This window comes from Bombina bombina, chromosome 8 (assembly GCF_027579735.1).
Source record: "Bombina bombina isolate aBomBom1 chromosome 8, aBomBom1.pri, whole genome shotgun sequence".
Classification (NCBI taxonomy): domain Eukaryota; kingdom Metazoa; phylum Chordata; class Amphibia; order Anura; family Bombinatoridae; genus Bombina; species Bombina bombina.
In genome coordinates, this window is record NC_069506.1 from 19,439,182 (window position 1) to 19,463,109 (window position 23,928).

The following is a 23,928-nucleotide window of genomic DNA, read 5'->3' on the forward strand; positions in this document are numbered from 1 at the left end:
GAGAGACCAAGAGAGAGAGAGAGAGAGACCAAGAGAGAGAGAGAGAGACCAAGAGAGAGAGAGAGAGACCAAGAGAGAGAGAGAGAGACCAAGAGAGAGAGAGAGAGAGACCGACCAAGAGAGAGAGAGAGAGACCAAGAGAGAGAGAGAGAGACCAAGAGAGAGAGAGAGAGACCAAGAGAGAGAGAGAGAGACCAAGAGAGAGAGAGAGAGACCAAGAGAGAGAGAGAGAGAGAGAGAGAGAGAGAGAGAGACCAAGAGAGAGAGAGAGACCAAGAGAGAGAGAGACCAAGAGAGAGAGAGAGAGACCAAGAGAGAGAGAGAGAGAGACCAAGAGAGAGAGAGAGAGACCAAGAGAGAGAGACCAAGAGAGAGAGAGAGAGACCAAGAGAGAGAGAGAGAGACCAAGAGAGAGAGAGAGAGAGACCGAGAGAGAGAGACTGAGACACCAACTTAATGTTCTTATTAATCTCACCTGGTGATGGAAGTGGTCGTGAGGAGCCTCCAAGAGGTCGTCGTGATGGGGAGTAGTTAGGAGCTTTTATACGAGCTCCCATAAAAGAGCGTGGGGCAGCTGCTGTGGTTACAGGCTCTACAGATGGTAAATGTCCATGTGTATTTGAAGGTGCAGCAGGAGGTGGGCTGAAGGCAGTTTCCTGTAGCTTTGTATCTTAAAAAGGAGATAATCCATTAAACTAATTAAATTATCAAATCAGTTAATGAAAATCATTTTCAAGGATAGATAATCAAGTAATTTAAATCAAGTAATTGGAACATATTAAAGGGACGGTCTACTCCAACATTTGTACTGTTTAAAAAGATAGATTATCCCTTTATTACCCATTCCCCAGTTTTGCACAACCAACACTGTTATATTAATACACTTTTTACCTCTGTGATTACCTTGTATCTAAGCCTCTGCAGACTGTCCATTTTTTCAGTGCTTTTTGACAGGTATGCATTTTAAGCCAATAAGTGCTGACCATTAAATACCTCCACAGGGGGGAACTTCCGGGCGGCGGCCATGATAGGTCGCAAGACTGTGCTCCAAATATTTCTTTCATGATTCAGATAGAGCAGCAATTTTAAGCATCTTTCTAATTTACTCCTATTAACAATTTTTCTTCATTCTCTTGCTATCTTTATTTAAAAAGCAGGAATGTGATGCATAAGAGTCGGCCTATTTTTGGTTGAGAACCTGGGTTATGCTTGCTTATTGGTGGGTAAAAGTAAGCCTCCAATTAGCAAGCGCTATCCATGGTGCTGAACCTAAAATGGGCTGGTTGCTAAGATTTACAGTGCTGCATTTAAAATAAAGATAGCAAGAGAACAAAGAAAAATTGATAATAGGAGTAAATTAGAAAGTTGCTTAAAATGTCATGCTCTATCTGAATCATGAAAGAAACAATTTGGGGTCAGTGTCCCTTTAATCTGCACACAATCTCCTTGTTAACACTCAGATAAGAGTGATTTGTTATTGAATATTTTTCAGCAGATATAGCTCTTTTATATGATACCATTATCATATACCCGTGAGGCCCTGTTGTTAGTAAGTAGTGACAATCCGCAAAACACTGCTAGCACTCTATACCTTATATGTGCCCGCTAAAGTCATCCTATAGATGACCAGCGTGGATAGCGAGACTAGTTTCTTGGAAGAGCTGCGCCGGTTACTATCAGAACATCATGCTGCTCTTGAAGACATGCTACGGACTGCACTTGAGCCCAGAAACACCTATAACCCCCAACTACCTGCTACATTTGATCCTGTTGTGGCGGAGGACAGAGATGGTGGCGCTTTGGGGCCCCAGCACTCACCGGCTGGCCCTGTCGGCAACAAAGAAGTTCAGCAATTCCCTGAAGAGTAACACCTAGTGCAGGGCAGGAAAGGTGCGATTCCATGCGTAATCAATGCTATTGAAAGCGGTGCTGATTTGTCGTTGACTGGTATGGGCGACATCACTGTGACCAAACCATTTTTTACATCAGTGCTTGAAGTCACGCAAAGTCCTTCAAGAAGAATCCAATCAGAAATTTCTCCCAAAGACCAAGGAGGGTCGCGATTGCAAAAGAATCGCCCTTTACTTACCTGGAAGATTTCAAATGTTCCTTGTGGCGTAGAAGCACTGCACTTATCCGGGAGGGTCCTAGCAGCACGTTTGCTTGGAGATTGAGGAGAGATGCAGCCGTGGACAGGGTACTCTTCGCTGGCCTCAGACTGCTTGGGCTTTGTCTGCTATACACAGCATTTGATGCAGGTGAATATTTCACATTTGACATCTGGCAGACCGACAATAGTAACTGTATGGACCTGCTCTGGGTATACAGCGTGTGTGACCAGGCAACAGTGCATTGTATACTATTGTGATACAGAGAGACTTACCCTATCTGGGGGGCTATTTCATAAAATAGGAGTAGGCTGCTTATTATGTGTGAGCCTGCTAAGGAGAACTTGATCATGATATCACCTAAGCTAAAGGCTGTTTAAAGAACTGTGAGTATAAACCCTTTGACAGCCTTTATAGACTTGTCTCTATCCATACTCAATGTACACATGCAAACTGTATACCACTGTTACTCTGTTAGCACTCATTGAGGTTATTTTTATTTACTTTCTCTTACTATATAGTACTGCATTGTCTCTTAGCTATGCCATATTTACTGTGATAACTTATTAGTTTGATTGTACTGCTGTAGCGGTGTTAGAAGACAGGCAGAGCACCTACCTAGAGAGATATCCTATAATATCTACTTTGAGAAGTATTTCTAGCTGTACCTTAAGTTAGTAGGATATTGCGGGTCACTTTTATCCCTTAATGCATATTACCTAGATGTTTATAATCAGTGCCCTTTATATAGTTTACAGAATATTGGTTGCCTACAAATGAGCCCATTAGATTCACGCATTATGTTTTAAATGAGGGCATCTCTCTAGTTTCCAGCAAACTAACATACTTCATATATTCACTGTTCTATGTTGCTTGGCTATTTTTGTGCTGTCTTCCCACGTTGTCCTGCTGATGGTGGCAATTGGGTTGTTTATCTGAGCTTGATGACAAACACAAAAGTCTGGTGGTATCTTTTGATCCTTATCCTCATAAGCGTAATTACTTGTGAAAGCTAAATTCAACGCCATGCTGCCTGCGGCAGCTGCAGCGTGACATTTCCAGTAACTTCTTGTTTAAAAGTCCCCCTTCTATTCTCCAACAGATGGTATATGTTTGGACTAATATTTCTTACCCAGAAGATAGCAGTATAATCAACAGTGATCTTCAGGGTTTCACAGCCCACCGCACTAGAGCCCAGGAACATTTCATATAGCTTTATGCTACTGATCATTACACCATATAAGCATTATATGTTACCTACCTTGGCACATACTGATAATACTTATGTAATTGCCCTAAACTACAGTTATCCCATGCTTGGCCAGTATCATTTAAATGTGGTTACTTTTGAGTGTGTTACCTTTTATGATATTATATAAAAATAAAAAACTGAGGTTCACTATTGGGATCCACGAGTGGTCCCCTAATGAGCATGGCAGTCTTCTGTAACTCTGTCGCTTTTCTAATATTAAGAGGTCCAAAAGTGCCCTCATATTTCATTTAGAAGGCTTAAAGTTCCCATGGCAAGCACTATGTTCACTATTTAACCCTATTCAATGCTATATATCCACGTAGTGTGGAACTTAATGTATGTTTGAAAATAATCTTTTTTTTTTCCTTTTCTGTTTTGCATAAGCTGTATTGAAATGCATTGTCTGTATGCCATTAACTGAACCTTAATAAAAAAAAAAAAAAAAAAAAAAAATGAAATAAATGAATTTATCAGGTAATATGAAATAAATGAATTTATCAGGTAAATTCTTAAATAAATTTTGTTTTCTTTCATGTAATTGGCAAGAGTCCATGAGCTAGTGACGTATGGGATATCAATACCCAAGATGTGGAACTCCACTCAAGAGTCACTAGAGAGAGAGGGATAAAAATAAATAACAGCCATTTTCTGCTGAAAATAATAATCCACAACCCAAAATAAAAGTTATTCTCATAATGAAAAGAAAAACTTAAAACAGCAGAAGAAGAATCAAACTGAAACAGCTGCCTGAAGAACTTTTCTACCAAAGACTGCTTCAGAAGAAGCAAATACATCAAAATGGTAGAACTTAGTAAATGTATGCAAAGAGGACAAAGTTGCTGCTTTGCAAATCTGATCAACTGACACTTCATTCTTAAAAGCCCACAAAGTGAAAACTGATCTAGTAGAATGAGCTGTAATTCTCTGAGGCGGGACCTGACCCGACTCCAAATAAGCTTGATGAATCAAAAGCTTTAACCAAGAAGCCAAGGAAATAGATGCCTTCTGACCTTTCCTAGGACCAGAAAATATAACAAATAGACTAGAAGTCTTCCTGAAATCTTTAGTAGCTTCAGCATATTTCAAAGCTCTCACCACATCCAAAGACTAAGGATCTTTCCAAATAATTCTTAGGATTAGGACACCAGGAAGGGACAACAATTTCTCTACAAATGTTGTTAGAATTCACAACTTTAGGTAAAAATTTAAATGAAGTCTGCAAAACCGCCTTATCTTGATGAAAAATCAGAAAAGGAGATTCACAAGAAAGAGCAGATCTTTCCAAGAAAGTAGTTTAATGTCGAAAGAATGCATAGGCTAAAAAGGAGGAGACTGAAACTCCTTCAAAACCAAATTAAGACTCCAAGGAGGAGAAATTGATTTAATGACGGGCTTAATATGAACTAAAGCCTGTGCAAAACAGTGAATATCAGGAAGTTTAGCAATCTTTCTGTGAAATAAAACTGAAAGAGCAGAGATTTGTCCCTTCAAGGAACTTGCAGACAAACCTTTATCCAAACCATCCTGAAGAAACTGTAAAATTCTAGGAAGTCTAAAAGAATGCCAAGAGAATTTATGAAAAGAACACCATGAAATGTAAGTCTTCCAAACTCTATAATAAATCTTTCTAGAGACAGATTTACGAGCTTGTAACATAGTATTAATTACTGAGTCAGAGAAACCTCTATGACTTAGTACTAGGCGTTCAATTTACATAGCTTCAAATTTAATGATTTGAGATCCTGATGGAAAAACGGACCTTGAGACAGTAGGTCCTGCCTTAACGGAAGTGGCCAAGTTTGGCAACTGGACATCCGAACAAGATCCGCATACCAAAACCTGTGTGGCCACGATTGTTCCATGATGATTTTGGATATCACTCTTGGAAGAAGAACTAGAGGCGGGAAAATGTAAGCAGGATGATAACACCAAGGAAGTGTCAGCGGATCCACTGCTTCCGACTGAACATCCCTGGACCTGGTCAGGTATCTGGGAAGTTTCTTGTTTAGATGAGTGGCCATGAGATCTCTCTCTGGAAGTCCCCACATCTGAAAAATTTGAGAACACACATCTGGATGGAGAGACCACTCCCCTGGATGTAAAGTCTGACGGCTGAGATAATCCGCCTCCCAATTGTCTACACCTGGTATATGCACCGCAGAGATTAGACAGGAGCTGGATTCCGCCCAAGCAAGTATCCGAGATACTTCTTTCATAGATTGGGGACTGAGAGTCCCACCTTGATGATTGACATATACCACAGTTGTGCTATTGTCTGTCTGAAAGCAAATGAATGATTATATCTACAACCGAGGCCAAAACTGAGTTCAAAAATATTGATTGGTAATCTCGCCTCTTGAGATTTCCAAACCCCTTGTGCTGTCAGAGATCCCCAAAGAGGCTCCCCAACTTGAAAGACTTGCGTCTGTAGTGATCACAGTCCAGGTTGGCCGAACAAAGGAAGCCCCTTGAACTAAACGCTGGTGATTTAACCACCACGTCAGAGAGTGTTGAACAACATAATTTATGTAAGAACTTACCTGATAAATTCATTTCTTTCATATTGGCAAGAGTCCATGAGCTAGTGACGTATGGGATATACATTCCTACCAGGAGGGGCAGTTTCCCAAACCTCAAAATGCCTATAAATACACCCCTCACCACACCCACAAATCAGTTTAACGAATAGCCAAGAAGTGGGGTGATAAGAAAAAAGTGCGAAAGCATAAAAAATAAGGAATTGGAATAATTGTGCTTTATACAAAAAAATGATAACCACCACAAAAAAAGGGTGGGCCTCATGGACTCTTGCTAATATGAAAGAAATGAATTTATCAGGTAAGTTCTTACATAAATTATGTTTTCTTTCATGTAATTAGCAAGAGTCCATGAGCTAGTGACGTATGGGATAATGAATACCCAAGATGTGGATCTTCCACGCAAGAGTCACTAGAGAGGGAGGGATAAAATAAAGACAGCCAATTCCGCTGAAAATAATCCACACCCAAAACAAAGTTTAAATCTTATAATGAAAAAACTGAAATTATAAGCAGAAGAATCAAACTGAAACAGCTGACGTTTTCTACCAAAAACTGCTTCAGAAGAAGAAAACACATCAAAATGGTAGAATTTAGTAAAAGTATGCAAAGAAGACCAAGTTGCTGCTTTGCAAATCTGATCAACCGAAGCTTCATTCCTAAATGCCCAGGAAGTAGAGACTGACCTAGTCGAATGAGCTGTAATCCTTTGAGGCGGAGTTCTACCGACTCAATATAAGCATGATGAATCAAAGACTTTAACCAAGATGCCAAAGAAATGGCAGAAGCCTTCTGACCTTTCCTAGAACCAGAAAAGATAACAAATAGACTAGAAGTCTTTCGGAAATCTTTAGTAGCTTCAACATAATATTTCAAAGCTCTAAGTACATCCAAAGAATGCAACGATCTTTCCTTAGAGTTCTTACGATTAGGACACAAAGAAGGAACCACAATTTCTCTACTAATGTTGTTAGAATTCACAACCTTAGGTAAAAATGTAAATGAAGTTCGCAACACTGCCTTATCCTGATGAAAAATCAGAAAAGGAGACTCACAAGAAAGAGCAGATAATTCAGAAACTCTTCTAGCAGAAGAGATGGCCAAAAGAAACAAAACTTTCCAAGAAAGTAATTTAATATCCAGCGAATGCATAGGTTCAAACGGAGGAGCTTGAAGAGCCCCCAGAACCAAATTCAAACTCCAAGGAGGAGAGATTGACTTAATGACAGGTTTTATACGAACCAAAGCCTGTACAAAACAATGAATATCAGGAAGATTATCAATCTTTCTGTAAAAAAGAACAGAAAGAGCAGAGATTTGTCCTTTCAAGGAACTTGCAGACAAACCTTTATCCAAACCATCCTGAAGAAACTGTAAAATTCTAGGGATTATAAAAGAATGCCAAGAAAAATGATGAGAACACCAAGAAATGTAAGTCTTCCAGACTCGATAATATATCTTCCTAGAAACAGATTTACGAGCCTGTAACATAGTATTAATTACGGAGTCAGAGAAACCTCTATGACTGAGAATCAAGCGTTCAATCTCCATACCTTCAAATTTAAGGATTTGAGATCCTGATGGAAAAAAGGACCTTGCGATAGGAGGTCTGGTCTTAACGGAAGAGTCCACGGTTGGCAAATAGCCATCCGGACAAGATCCGCATACCAAAACCTGTGAGGCCATGCTGGAGCTACCAGCAGAACAAACGAACACTCCTTTAGAATCTTGGAAATCACTCTTGGAAGAAGAACTAGAGGAGGAAAGATATAGGCAGGATGATACTTCCAAGGAAGTGACAATGCATCCACTGCTTCCGCCTGAGGATCCCTGGATCTGGACAGATACCTGGGAAGCTTCTTGTTTAGATGAGAAGCCATCAGATCTATTTCTGGAAGTCCCCACATTTGAACAATCTGAAGAAATACCTCTGGGTGAAGAGACCATTCGCCCGGATGTAACGTTTGGCGACTGAGATAATCCGCTTCCCAATTGTCTATACCTGGGATATGAACCGCAGAAATTAGACAGGAGCTGGATTCCGCCCATACCAGTATTCGAGATACTTCTTTCATAGCCAGAGGACTGTGAGTGCCTCCTTGATGATTGACATATGCCACGGTTGTGACATTGTCCGTCTGAAAACAAATGAACGACTCTCTCTTTAGAAGAGGCCATGACTGAAGAGCTCTGAAAATTGCACGGAGTTCCAAAATGTTGATTGGTAATCTCACCTCCTGAGATTCCCAAACCCCTTGTGCTGTCAGAGACCCCCATACAGCTCCCCAACCTGTCAGACTTGCATCTGTTGAAATCACAGTCCAGGTGGGAAAAACAAAAGAAGCCCCCTGAACTAAACGATGGTGGTCTGTCCACCACGTCAGAGAGTGTCGTACAATCTGTTTTAAAGATATTGAGATATCTTTGTATAATCCCTGCACCACTGGTTCAGCATACAGAGCTGAAGAGGTCGCATGTGAAAACGAGCAAAGGGGATCGCGTCCGATGCAGCAGTCATAAGACCTAGAATTTCCATGCATAAGGCTACCGAAGGGAAAGATTGAGACTGAAGTTTTCTACAAGCTGAAACCAATTTTAGGCGTCTCTTGTCTGTCAGAGACAGAGTCATGGACACTGAATCTATCTGGAAACCTAAAAAGTTTACCCTTGTCTGAGGAATCAATGAACTTTTTGGTTAATTGATCCTCCAACCATGTTCTCGAAGAAACAATACAAGTCGATTCGTATGAGATTCTGCAGAATGTAAAGACTGAGCAAGTACCAAGATATCGTCCAAATAAGGAAATACCACAATACCCTGTTCTCCGATTACAGAGAGAAGGGCACCGAGAACCTTTGTAAAAATCCTTGGAGCTGTTGCTAGGACAAACGGCAGAGCCACAAACTGGTAATGCTTGTCTAGGAAAGAGAATCTCAGAAACTGATAGTGATCTGGATGAATCGGAATATGCAGATATGCATCCTGTAAATCTATTGTGGACATATAATGCCCTTGCTGAACAAAAGGCAGAATAGTCCTTAGTTACCATTTTGAATGTTGGTATCCTTACATAATGATTCAATATTTTTAAATCCAGAACTGGTCTGAAGGAATTCTCCTTCTTTGGTACAATGAAAAGATTTGAGTAAAACCCCAGCCCCTGTTCCAGAACTGGAACTGGCATAATTACTCCAGCCAACTCTAGATCTGAAACACATTTCAGAAATGCTTGAGCCTTCACTGGATTTACTAGGACACGGGAAAGAAAAAATCTTCTTGCAGGAGGCCTTATCTTGAAGCCTATTCTGTACTCTTGTGAAACAATGTTCTGAATCCAAAGATTGTGAATCGAATTGATCCAAATTTCTTTGAAAAATCGTAATCTGCCCCCTACCAGCTGAGCTGGAATGAGGGCCGCACCTTCATGTTGACTTGGGAGCTGGCTTTGGCTTTCTAAAAGGCTTGGATTTATTCCAGACTGGAGATGATTTCCAAACTGATACTGCTCCTGTAGGGGAAGGATCAGGCTTTTGTTCCTTATTGTGACGAAAGGAACGAAAACGATTAGTAGACCTAAATTTACCTTTAGGTTTTTTATCCTGTGGTAAAAAAGTTCCTTTCCCCCCAGTAACAGTTGAGATATAAGAATCCAACTGAGAACCGAATAATTTATTACCCTGGAAAGAAAGGGATAGCAAAGTTGACTTAGAAGACATATCAGCATTCCAAGTTTTAAGCCATAAAGCTCTTCTAGCTAAAATAGCTAGAGACATATACCTGACATCAACCCTAATGATATCAAAGATGGCATCACAAATAAAATTATTAGCATGTTGAAGAAGATTAACAATGCTATGAGAATTATGATCTGTTACTTGTTGCGCTAAAGCTTCCAACCAAAAAGTTGAAGCTGCAGCAACATCCGCTAAAGATATAGCAGGTCTAAGAAGATTACCTGAACACAAGTAAGCTTTTCTTAGAAAGGATTCAATTTTCCTATCTAAAGGATCTTTAAAGGAAGTACTATCTGCCGTAGGAATAGTAGTACGTTTAGCAAGAGAAGAGATAGCCCCATCAACCTTAGGGATTTTGTCCCAAAACTCTAATCTGTCAGATGGCACAGGATATAATTGCTTAAAACGTTTAGAAGGAGTGAATGAATTACCCACATTATTCCATTCCCTGGAAATTACTTCAGAAATAGCATCAGGGACAGGAAAAACTTCTGGAATAACTACAGGAGATTTAAAAACCTTATTTAAACGTTTAGATTTAGTATCAAGAGGACCAGATTCCTCTATTTCTAATGCAATTAAGACTTCTTTAAGTAAAGAACGAATAAATTCCATTTTGAATAAATATGAAGATTTATCAGCATCAACCTCTGAAACTGAATCCTCTGAACCAGAGGAAACATTATCAGAATGATGATGTTCATTTAAAAATTCATCTGAAAAATGAGAAGTTTTAAAAGACCTTTTACGTTTACTAGAAGGAGGAATAACAGACATAGCCTTCTTAATGGATTTAGAAACAAAATCTCTTATGTTAACAGGAACACTCTGAGTATTAGATGTTGATGGAACAGCAACAGGTAATGTAACATTACTAAAGGAAATATCTGCATTAACAAGTTTGTCATGACATTCATTACAAACAACAGCTGCAGGAACAGATACCACAAGTTTACAGCAAATACACTTAACTTTGGTAGATCCAACATCAGGCAGCGATTTTCCAGAAGTATCTTCTGATTCAGGGTCAATCTGAGACATCTTGCAATATGTAATAGAAAAAACAACATATAAAGCAAAATTGATCAAATTCCTTAAATGACAGTTTCAGGAATGGGAAAAAATGCCAGTGAACAAGCTTCTAGCAACCAGAAGCAAATAAACAATGAGACTTAAATAATGTGGAGACAATAATGACGCCCATATTTTTTAGCGCCACAAAAAACGCCCACATTATTTGGCGCCTAAATGCTTTTAGCGCCAAAAATGACGCCACATCCGGTAACGCTGACACTTTTGGCGCAAAAACGTCAAAAATGATGCAACTTCCGGTGACAAGAACGACGCCGGAAATAAAGAATTTTTTGCGCCAAAAAAGTCTGCGCCAAGAATGACGCAATAAAATGAAGCATTTTCAGCCCCCGCGAGCCTAACAGCCCACAGGGAAAAAAGTCAAATTTTAAGGTAAGAAAAAAATTGATTATTCAAATGCATTATCCCAAATAATGAAACTGACTGTCTGAAATAAGGAATATTGAACATCCTGAATCAAGGCAAATAAATATTTAAACACATATATTTAGAACTTTTATATAAAGTGCCCAACCATAGCTTAGAGTGTCACAAAAAATAAGACTTACTTACCCCAGGACACTCATCTACATGTAGTAGAAAGCCAAACCAGTACTGAAACGAGAATCAGTAGAGGTAATGTTATATATAAGAGTATATCGTCGATCTGAAAAGGGAGGTAAGAGATGAATCTCTATGACCGATAATAGAGAACCTATGAAATAGACCCCGTAGAAGCAGATCATTGAATTCAAATAGGCAATACTCTCTTCACATCCCTCTGACATTCACTGCACGCTGAGAGGAAAACCGGGCTCCAACCTGCTGCGGAGCGCATATCAACGTAGAATCTAGCACAAATTTACTTCACCACCTACACAGGAGGCAAAGTTTGTATAACTGATTTGTGGGTGTGGTCAGGGGTGTATTTGTAGGCATTTTGAGGTTTGAGAAACTTTGCCCCTCCTGGTAGGAATGTATATCCCATACGTCCCTAGCTCATGGACTCTTGCTAATATGAAAGAAATGAATTTATCAGGTAAGTTCTTACATAAATTATGTTGTCCTATCAAAATTGCACATCATTCCATAAAATACCTGGGTATCTTGCTAATTACATGAAAGAAAAGACAATATCCTTGGAATCCTAACCTTACTCCACGAGTAACCCTTGGATTCACACCAACAAAGATATTTCCGCCATATCTTATGGTAAATTTTCCTGGTGACAGGCTTCCTGGCCTGTATCAGAGTGTCTATAACTGAATCAGAGAAACCACGCTTAGCTAGAATTAAGCGTTCAATCTCCAAGCAGTCAGTTGCAGAGAAACTAGATTTGGATGCTTGAAAGGACCTTGAATTAGAAGATCCTGCCTCGATGGCAGTTTCCATGGTGGGACCGATGACATGTCCACTAGGTCTGCATACCAAGTCCTGCGTGGCCACGCAGGCGCTATCAGAATTACCGAAGCCTTCTCCTGCTTGATTCTGGCTACTAGCCGAGGGAGAAGAGGAAACAGTGGCAAGACATAAGCTAGATTGAATGACCAAGGCGCTGTTAATGCGTCTATCAACGCCGCCTTGGGATCCCTGGATCTGGATCCGTAAAGGGGAAGTTTGGTGTTCTGACGGGACACCATCAGATCCAATTCTGGAATGCCCCATAGTTGGGTCAGCTGAGCAAAATCCTCCGGGTGGAGTTCCCACTCCCCCGGATGGAACATCTGACGACTCAGAAAATCCGCCTCCCAGTTGTCTACCCCTGGGATGTGAATTGCCGATAGATGGCAGGAGTGATCCTCCGCCCATTTGATAATCTTGGATACTTCCTTCATCGCTAGGGAACTTTTTGTTCCTCCTTGATGATTGATGTACGCTACAGTCGTGATGTTGTCCGACTGAAATCTGATGAATTTGGCCTCTGCTAGTTGAGGCCACGCCTGGAGCGTATTGAATATCGCTCTCAGCTCCAAAATGTTTATCGGGAGAAGAGATTCTTCCAGAGAACATAGCCCCTGAGCCTTCAGGGAGTTCCAGACCGCACCCCAGCCTAACAGACTGGCATCGGTCGTGACAATGATACACTCCGGTCTGCGGAAACTCATTCCCTGAGACAGGTGATCTTGAGACAACCACCAGAGAAGAGAGTCTCTGGTTTTCTGGTCCATTAGAATTTGAGGAAACAAATCTGCGTAATCTCCATTCCACTGTTTGAGCATGCACAGCTGCAGTGGTCTGAGATGGATTTGGGCAAAAGGGACTACGTCCATTGCCGCAACCATTAACCCAATTACTTCCATGCATTGAGCCACGGAAGGCCGAGGAATGGAATGAAGAACTCGGCAAGTATTCAACAGTTTTGACTTCCTGACCTCTGTCAGAAACATTTTCATTTCTACCGAGTCTATTAATGTTCCCAGAAAGGGAACCCTTGTGAGCGGGGACAGAGAACTCTTTTCTACGTTCACCTTCCACCCGTGAGACCTTAGAAAGGCCAGAACGATGTCCGTATGAGCCTTGGCTCTGTGAAAGGACGACGCCTGTATTAATATGTCGTCTAGGTAAGGTGCTACTGCAATGCCCCGCGGTCTTAGTACCGCTAGAAGGGACTCTAGCACCTTTGTGAAAATTCTGGGAGCGGTGGCCAACCCGAAAGGAAGGGCCACGAACTGGTAATGTTTGTCCAGAAAGGAGAACCTTAGGAACTGATGGTGATCTTTGTGGATAGGAATATGTATACACGCATCCTTTAGATCCACGGTAGCCATATATTGACCCTCCTGGATCATCGGCAAGATTTTCCGAATGGTTTCCATCTTGAAGGACGGAACTCTTAGGAATTTGTTTAGAATTTTTAGGTCCAGGATTGGCCTGAAAGTTCCCTCCTTTTTGGGAACTACGAACAGGTTTGAGTAAAAACCCAGTCCTTGTTCTGCAATAGGAACTGGGTGTATCACTCCCATTTTTAGAAGATCTTCTACACAGCGTAAGAACGCCTGTTTCTTTATTTGGTCTGAAGACAAATGAGACATGTGGAACCTTCCCCTTGGGGGAGAATCCTTGAATACTAGAAGGTACCACTGAGCAACTATTTCTAATGCCCAGGGATCTGGAACATCTCTTGCCCAAGCCTGAGCGAAGAGAGAAAGTCTGCCCCCTACTAGATCCGATCCCGGATCGGGGGCTACCCCTTCATGCTGTCTTGGTAGAAGGAGCAGGCTTCTTGGCCTGTTTACCCTTATTCCAGCCCTGCAAGGGTTTCCAGGTTGCTTTGCGGCAGCAGAGGTTGTGGCAGGTCCGCTCCGGAAGTTGCGAAAGGAGCGAAAATTAGCCTTGTTTTTAGCCTTAAACGGCCTATCTTGTGGAAGGGCATGGCCCTTGCCCCCAGTGATATCTGAAATAATTTCTTTCAGCTCTGGGCCAAATAGGGTTTTCCCCTTGAAGGGAATATTTAGCAGTTTCGTTTTGGACGACACATCGGCCAACCATGATTTGAGCCAAAGCGCTCTTCGTGCCATGATGGCAAAACCTGAGTTTTTCGCCGCTAGCTTAGCTAATTGGAAAGTGGCATCAGTGATAAAAGAATTAGCCAGCTTTAGAGCATGAATTCTATCCATGACCTCATCGTATGAAGTCTCCCTCTGGAGCGACTTTTTTTTTTTTATCCATAGGATCTTTGAAAGCACAACTGTCCTCTATTGGTATGGTTGTACGCTTAGCAAGTGTTGAAACAGCCCCCTCTACCTTAGGGACCGTCTGCCACGCGTCCCGCCTGGGGTCATTTATGGGGAACATTTTCTTAAAGATAGGTGGGGGAACAAAGGGTACACCTGGTCTCTCCCACTCCTTAGTCACAATATCCGCCACCCTCTTTGGGATCGGAAATGCCTCAGTGTATACAGGGACCTCTAAAAACCTGTCCATTTTACACAATTTTTCAGGGACCACCATGGGGTCATAATCATCCAGCGTAGCTAAAACCTCCTTAAGCAGGACGCGGAGGTGTTCCAGCTTAAATTTAAACGCTAAGGAATCTGACTCTGCCTGCTGAGAAACTTTTCCTGTGTCAGAAATTTCTCCCTCAGACAGACCGTCCCTCACTGCTACTTCTGAGTTTTGTGAGGGTACTACAGATAAATTATCCAAAGCTTCAGATTGCTCATCCTCTGTATTTAAAACTGAGCTATCGCACTTTTTTGGAAAAACTGGCCGTTTGGATAAAAATGCTGCAAGAGAATTATCCATTACTGTTGCTAATTGTTGTAAAGTAATAGGGGCCAATGCGCTAGAGGTACTAGGCATCGCTTGCGCGGGCGTAACTGGTGTAGACACATGGGGGGGAGGAAGAATGACTATCCTCATTACCCTCCGTTAAGGAATCATCTTGGGCTGCATTTTTAATTGTCATTGGATGATCTTTAAAATGCTTAGATGTTTTGGCACACTTTAAACATAAAGGCAATGGGGGTACTGCCATGGCTTTTGAACATAAAGAACAAGGTCTATCTGAAGGCTCAGACATGTTTGACAGACTCAGACAACAGTAAAATATTGAAAAAAATCACTTTTTGAAAAAACGTTACTGTCTCTTTTTTACCAAATCATCAAAAAACATCCGATCTTAATGAAATTTTCACCACATGATCCTAATGCTTTGAAATGATTGCACACACATTTTCAAATCAATTAACCCCTTATTGCCCAAACCGGAGCAAAATGAAGTAAATAACCGGTTTAACCCACTACAGTATGATGCCACAGTCTTTGCTGTGGCTTTACCTTCCTTTAGGGTTATTAGCAGAAGAAAAATAAGCCTCCCTGAAGTCCTCTGTACTCTTAAGGCTCTACACGTGAAGCTGCATGAAGCTAACTTGCAAATCAACTGCGCAACTGAGGCGCGAAAATGAGGCCCCCTCCCTCTTCATTCCAGAGTTATGGGGCCTTCTTGAGTCAAATTAGGTGTCTTTCAATATGCCAGGCGTAATAAAAACCACAAAAGTGTTAACGTTTAAAACGCTTGATAAATACCAGATTACCCTAATAAAGTAATCGATTTAGCCCATCACAGTGTCTACCAGTATTTAAGCCCTTAACTGAAGCCATCATTCTATACTGTGTCTCAGAAAATGGCTTACCTTCCCTCATGGGATTTCTGTCAGTCTTCTAGCACTACCAAGTCTTGTTAGAAAAAAAATGACTGAGCATACCTTAAGCAGTATAAGCCTGCAAACTGTTCCCCCCAACTGAAGTTCTCCGGTACTCAACAGTCCTGTGTGGGAACAGCCATGGATTTTAGTTACAACATGCTAAAATCTTTTTCCTCTCAGCAGAAATCTTCATCATTTTCTGCCTCAGAGTAAATAGTACAAACAGGCACTATTTTAAAATAAACTCTTGATTGAAGAAATAAAACTACAAATCTAACACCACATACTCTTTACCACCCCCGTGGAGATGCTACTTGTTAGAGCGGCAAAGAGAATGACTGGGGGGGCGGAGCCTGAGGGGAGCTATATGGACAGCTTTGCTGTGTGCTCTCTTTGCCACTTCCTGTAGGGATTGAGAATATCCCACAAGGATGAATCCGTGGACTGAATACACCAAGTAAGAGAAATACCTGCCTTAAAATGACAGGACGGGCCGTGGACTGGATACACCACAAGAGAAATACATTTATCAGGTAAGCATAAATTGTGTTTTCTCTTGTAAGGTGTATCCAGTCCACGGATCATCCATTACTTGTGGGATACCAATACCAAAGCTAAAGTACACGGATGAAGGGAGGGACAAGGCAGGTACTTAAACGGAAGGTACCACTGCCTGTAAAACCCTTCTCCCAAAAATAGCCTTCGAAGAAGCAAAAGTATCAAATTTGTAGAATTTTGAAAAAGTATGAAGCGAAGACCAAGTCGCAGCCTTGCAAATCTGTTCAACAGAAGCCTCATTTTTAAAGGCCCATGTGGAAGCCACAGCTCTAGTAGAATGAGCTGTAATCCTTTCTGGAGGCTGCTGGCCAGCAGTCTCATAGGCTAAGCGGATTATGCTTCTTAGCCAAAAAGAAAGAGGTTGCCGAAGCCTTTTGACCTCTCCTCTGTCCAGAGTAGACAACAAACAAAGCAGATGTTTGACGAAAATCTTTAGTAGCTTGTAAGTAAAACTTTAAAGCACGAACCACGTCCAGATTGTGTAATAGACGTTCCTTCTTTGAAGAAGGATTAGGACACAAAGACGGAACAACAATCTCTTGATTGATATTCTTATTAGATACCACCTTAGGTAAAAACCCAGGTTTGGTACGCAGAACTACCTTACCTGCATGGAAGATCAGATAAGGAGAATCACATTGTAAGGCAGATAACTCGGAAACTCTACGAGCCGAGGAAATAGCTACCAAAAAAATCTATTGAATGAAGAGGTTCAAACGGAACCCCCTGAAGAACTTTAAGAACCAAATTTAAGCTCCAAGGTGGAGCAACAGGTTTAAACACAGGCTTGATTCTAACTAAAGCCTGACAAAATGCCTGAACGTCTGGGACATCCGCCAGACGCTTGTGCAAAAGAATAGATAGCGCAGAAATCTGTCCCTTTAAGGAACTAGCTGACAATCCTTTCTCCAATCCTTCTTAGAGAAAAGAAAATCCTGGGAATCCTGACCTTACTCCATGAGTAGCCCTTGGATTCACACCAATAAAGATTTACGCCATATCTTATGATAGATTTTCCTGGCGACAGGCTTTCATGCCTGAATTAAGGTATCAATGACTGACTCTGAGAAACCAGACTTTGATAAAATCAAGCGTTCAATCTCCAGGCAGTCAGCCTCAGAGAAATTAGATTTGGATGGTTGAAAGGACCTTGAAGTAGAAGGTCCTGTCTCAGCGGCAGAGTCCATGGTGGAAAAGATGACATGTCCACCAGATCTGCATACCAAGTCCTGCGTGGCCATGCAGGCGCTATAAAGATCACAGATGCTCTCTCCTGCTTGATTTTGGCAATCAGACGAGGGAGCAGAGGAAACGGTGGAAACACATAAGCCAGGTTGAAGGACCACGGCGCTGCTAGAGCATCTATCAGCGTTGCCTTGGGGTCCCTGGACCTGGATCCGTAACAAGGAAGCTTGGCGTTCTGGCGAGATGCCATGAGATCCAGTTCTGGTTTGCCCCAACAATGAACCAATTGTGCAAACACCTCCGGATGGAGTTCCCACTCCCCAAGATGAAAAGTCTGTCGACTTAGAAAATCCGCCTCCCAGTTCTCTACACCTGGGATATGGATAGCTGATAGATGGCAAGAGTGAATCTCTGCCCAGCGAATTATCTTTGAGACTTCTAACATTGCTAGGGAACTCCTTGTTCCCCCTTGATGGTTGATGTAAGCCACAGTCGTGATGTTGTCCGACTGAAATCTGATGAACCTTATTGTCGCTAGCTGAGGCCAAGCCTGAAGAGCATTGAATATCGCTCTTAGTTCCAGAATGTTTATTGGAAGGAGTGACTCCTCCTGAGTCCACAATCCCTGAGCCTTCAGGGAGTTCCAGACTGCACCCCAACCTACAAGGCTGGTATCTGTCGTTACAATTGTCCAATCTGGCCTGCGCAAGGTCATACCTTTGGACAGATGGACCCGAGATAGCCACCAGAGAAGAGAATCCCTGGTCTCTTGATCCAGATTTAGTAGAGGGGACAAATCTGTGTAATCCCCATTCCACTGACTGAGCATGCAGAGTTGCAGCGGTCTGAGATGTAGGCGTGCAAACGGCACTATGTCCATTGCCGCTACCATTAAGCCTATTACTTCCATGCACTGAGCCACCGAAGGGCGAGGAATGGAATAAAGAACACGGCAGGAATTTAGAAGTTTTGATAACCTGGACTCCGTCAGGTAAATTTTCATTTCTACAGAATCTATCAGAGTCCCTAGGAAGGAAACTCTTGTGAGGGGGGGATAGAGAACTCATTTCCTCGTTCACCTTCCACCCATGCGACCTCAGAAATGACAACATTATGTCCGTATGAGACTTGGCAATTTGGAAGTTTGACGCCTGAATCAGGATGTCGTCTAAATAAGGGGCCACTGCTATGCCCCGCGGCCTTAGGACCGCCAGAAGCGACCCCTAGAACATTCGTAAAAATTATTGGGGCTGTAGCTAACCCAAAGGGAAGAGCTACAAACTGGTAATGCCTGTCTAGGAAGGCAAACCTGAGAAACCGATGATCTTTGTGTATAGGAATGTGAAGATAAGCATCCTTTAAATCCACTGTAGTCATGTATTGACCCTCCAGGATCATAGGTAGGATGGTAGGAATAGTCTCCATCTTGAATGATGGAACTCTGAGGAATTTGTTTAAGATCTTTAGATCCAAAATTGGTCTGAAGGTTCCCTCTTTTTTGGGAACTACAAACAGATTTGAGTAAAATCCCTGTCCCTGTTCCTCCTTTGGAACTGGATGGATCACTCCCATAACTAGGAGGTCTTGTACACAGTGTAAGAATGCCTCTCTCTTTATCTGGTTTGCAGATAATTGTGAAAGGTAAAATCTCCCTTTTGGGGGGGAAGCCTTGAAGTCCAGAAGATATCCCTGGGATATAATTTCCAACGCCCAGGGATCCTGGACATCTCTTGCCCACGCCTGGGCGAAAAGCGAAAGTCTGCCCCTACTAGATCCGTTACCGGATAGGGGGCCGTTCCTTCATGCTGTCTTAGAGGCAGCAGCAGGCTTTTTGGCCTGTTTACCCTTGTTCCAGGTCTGGTTAGGTCTCCAGACCATCTTGGACTGAGCAAAAGTTCCCTCTTGTTTTGCATTAGAGGAAGTTGATGCCGCACTTGCCATGAAGTTTCGAAAGGCACGAAAATTAGACTGTTTGGCCCTTGATTTGGACCTATCCTGAGGAAGGGCATGACCTTTTCCTCCAGTGATATCAGCAATAATCTCCTTCAAACCAGGCCCGAATAGGGTCTGCCCCTTGAAGGGAATGTTAAGCAGCTTAGACTTTGAAGTAACGTCAGCTGACCATGATTTAAGCCATAGCGCTCTGCGCGCCTGGATAGCAAAACCAGAATTCTTAGCCGTTAGTTTAGTCAAATGAACAATGGCATCAGAAACAAAAGAATTGGCTAGCTTAAGTGCTCTAAGCTTTTCAAGTATGTCATCCAATGGAGTCGCTACCTGTAAAGCCTCTTCCAGAGACTCAAACCAGAACGCCGCAGCAGCGACAGGAGCAATGCATGCAAGGGGCTGTAGGATAAAACCTTGTTGAATAAACATTTTCTTAAGGTAACCCTCTAACTTTTTATCCATTGGATCTAAGAAAGCACAACTGCCCTCGAAAGGGATAGTAGTACGCTTTGCTAGAGTAGAAACTGCTCCCTCCACCTTAGGAACTGTCTGCCATAAGTCCCGTGTGGTGGCGTCTATTGGAAACATTTTTCTAAAAATAGGAGGGGGAGAGAACGGCACACCTGGTCTATCCCATTCCTTAGTAATAATTTCTGTAAACCTTTTAGGTATTGGAAAAACATCAGTGCACACTAGTACTGCATAGAATTTATCCAGTCTACACAATTTCTCTGGCACTGCAATTGTATCACAGTCATTCAGAGCAGCTAAAACCTCCCTGAGTAACACGCGGAGGTGTTCAAGCTTAAATTTAAATGTAGAGATATCAGAATCAGGTTGCATCATCTTCCCTGAGTCAGAAACATCACCCACAGAAAGAAGCTCTCCTTCTTCAGCTTCTGCATATTGTGAGGCAGTATCAGACATAGCTCTTAAATTGTCAGTATGCTCTGTATTTCGTCTAACTCCAGAGCTATCTCGCTTTCCTCTAAATTCAGATAGTCTGGCTAATACCGCTGACAGTGTATTATCCATGACTGCCGCCATGTCTTGTAAGGTAAACGCTATGGGCGCCTTAGATGTACTTGGCGCCATTTGAGCGTGAGTCCCTTGAGCGGGAGTCAAAGGATCTGACACGTGGGGAGAGTTAGTCGGCATAACTTCCCCTTCGTCAGATTCCTCTGGTGATAAATTTTTTAAAAGACAGAATATGATCTTTATTGCTTAAAATGAAATCAGTACATTTGGTACACATACTAAGAGGGGGTTCCACAATGGCTTTTAAACATAATGAACAAGGAGTTTCCTCTATGTCAGACATGTTTGTACAGACTAGCAATGAGACTAGCAAGCTTGGAAAACACTTTAAATCAAGTTAACAAGCAAATATAAGAAACGGTACTGTGCCTTTAAGAGAAACAAATTTTGTCAGAATTTGAAAAACAGTGAAAAAAGGCAGTAAATCAAACGAATTTTTTACAGTGTGTATAATAAGCTAACAGAGCATTGCACCCACTTGCAAATGGATGATTAACCCCTTAGTTAAAAAAACGGATCAAAAAAACGATAGACGTTTTTTAACAGTCACACCAAACTGCCACAGCCTTGCTGTAGGCCTACCTTCCCCAACAAACAATTTTGGAAAGCCTAAGAGCCCTTTAGAGATGTCCTATTGCATTCAGGGGACTCCTGGAGGAAGCTGGATGTCTCAGTCTGTAAAAGTTACTGCGCAAACAAAAAGCGCTAAATTAGGCCCCTCCCACTCATAGTAACACAGTGGAAAGCCTCAGGAAACTGTTTCTAGGCAAATTTAAGCCAGCCATGTGGAAAAAACTAGGCCAGAATAAAGTTTTATCACCGAAGTATATATAAAAACGTTTAAACATGCCAGCAAACGTTTTATATTGTAAATATAAAAGAGTATTACCTCAGAAAGTAAGCATGATACCAGTCGCTATTAAATCACTGTATTAAGGCTTACCTTACATAAATTTGGCATCAGCAGCATTTTCTAGCATTCACATCTTCTAGAAAAAACAGAATTTATGTTTACCTGATAAATTACTTTCTCCAACGGTGTGTCCGGTCCACGGCGTCATCCTTACTTGTGGGATATTCTCTTCCCCAACAGGAAATGGCAAAGAGCCCAGCAAAGCTGGTCACATGATCCCTCCTAGGCTCCGCCTACCCCAGTCATTCGACCGACGTTAAGGAGGAATATTTGCATAGGAGAAACCATATGGTACCGTGGTGACTGTAGTTAAAGAAAATAAAACATCAGACCTGATTAAAAAAACCAGGGCGGGCCGTGGACCGGACACACCGTTGGAGAAAGTAATTTATCAGGTAAACATAAATTCTGTTTTCTCCAACATAGGTGTGTCCGGTCCACGGCGTCATCCTTACTTGTGGGAACCAATACCAAAGCTTTAGGACACGGATGAAGGGAGGGAGCAAATCAGGTCACCTAAATGGAAGGCACCACGGCTTGCAAAACCTTTCTCCCAAAAATAGCCTCAGAAGAAGCAAAAGTATCAAACTTGTAAAATTTGGTAAAAGTGTGCAGTGAAGACCAAGTCGCTGCCCTACATATCTGATCAACAGAAGCCTCGTTCTTGAAGGCCCATGTGGAAGCCACAGCCCTAGTGGAATGAGCTGTGATTCTTTCGGGAGGCTGCCGTCCGGCAGTCTCGTAAGCCAATCTGATGATGCTTTTAATCCAAAAAGAGAGAGAGGTAGAAGTTGCTTTTTGACCTCTCCTTTTACCGGAATAAACAACAAACAAGGAAGATGTTTGTCTAAAATCCTTTGTAGCATCTAAATAGAATTTTAGAGCGCGAACAACCTCCAAATTGTGCAACAAACGTTCCTTCTTTGAAACTGGTTTCGGACACAGAGAAGGTACGATAATCTCCTGGTTAATGTTTTTGTTAGAAACAACTTTTGGAAGAAAACCAGGTTTAGTACGTAAAACCACCTTATCTGCATGGAACACCAGATAAGGAGGAGAACACTGCAGAGCAGATAATTCTGAAACTCTTCTAGCAGAAGAAATTGCAACTAAAAACAAAACTTTCCAAGATAATAACTTAATATCAACGGAATGTAAGGGTTCAAACGGAACCCCCTGAAGAACTGAAAGAACTAAATTGAGACTCCAAGGAGGAGTCAAAGGTTTGTAAACAGGCTTAATTCTAACCAGAGCCTGAACAAAGGCTTGAACATCTGGCACAGCTGCCAGCTTTTTGTGAAGTAACACAGACAAGGCAGAAATCTGTCCCTTCAAGGAACTTGCAGATAATCCTTTTTCCAATCCTTCTTGAAGGAAGGATAAAATCTTAGGAATCTTAACCTTGTCCCAAGGGAATCCTTTAGATTCACACCAACAGATATATTTTTTCCAAATTTTGTGGTAAATCTTTCTAGTTACAGGCTTTCTGGCCTGAACAAGAGTATCGATAACAGAATCTGAGAACCCTCGCTTCGATAAGATCAAGCGTTCAATCTCCAAGCAGTCAGCTGGAGTGAAACCAGATTCGGATGTTCGAACGGACCCTGAACAAGAAGGTCTCGTCTCAAAGGTAGCTTCCAAGGTGGAGCCGATGACATATTCACCAGATCTGCATACCAAGTCCTGCGTGGCCACGCAGGAGCTATCAAGATCACCGACGCCCTCTCCTGATTGATCCTGGCTACCAGCCTGGGGATGAGAGGAAACGGCGGGAACACATAAGCTAGTTTGAAGGTCCAAGGTGCTACTAGTGCATCCACTAGAGCCGCCTTGGGATCCCTGGATCTGGACCCGTAGCAAGGAACTTTGAAGTTCTGACGAGAGGCCATCAGATCCATGTCTGGAATGCCCCACAGCTGAGTGACTTGGGCAAAGATTTCCGGATGGAGTTCCCACTCCCCCGGATGCAATGTCTGACGACTCAGAAAATCCGCTTCCCAATTTTCCACTCCTGGGATGTGGATAGCAGACAGGTGGCAGGAGTGAGACTCCGCCCATAGAATGATTTTGGTCACTTCTTCCATCGCTAGGGAACTCCTTGTTCCCCCCTGATGGTTGATGTACGCAACAGTTGTCATGTTGTCTGATTGAAACCGTATGAACTTGGCCCTCGCTAGCTGAGGCCAAGCCTTGAGAGCATTGAATATCGCTCTCAGTTCCAGAATATTTATCGGTAGAAGAGATTCTTCCCGAGACCAAAGACCCTGAGCTTTCAGGGATCCCCAGACCGCGCCCCAGCCCATCAGACTGGCGTCGGTCGTGACAATGACCCACTCTGGTCTGCGGAATGTCATCCCTTGTGACAGGTTGTCCAGGGACAGCCACCAACGGAGTGAGTCTCTGGTCCTCTGATTTACTTGTATCTTCGGAGACAAGT

General features: G+C 42.3%; 1 protein-coding gene across 2 annotated transcripts in view; it reads right to left on the bottom strand.

Annotated features, from left to right (window-relative positions):
* Positions 1-23,928, bottom strand: part of KMT2B (lysine methyltransferase 2B) — a 559,096-nt gene that overhangs the window by 172,184 nt on the left and 362,984 nt on the right. For both annotated transcript variants that reach the window (XM_053690169.1, XM_053690168.1), the window contains exon 27: positions 476-670. In XM_053690169.1, coding sequence (XP_053546144.1) covers positions 476-670 — 195 coding nt within the window. The remainder of the gene's footprint in view (positions 1-475; positions 671-23,928) is intronic.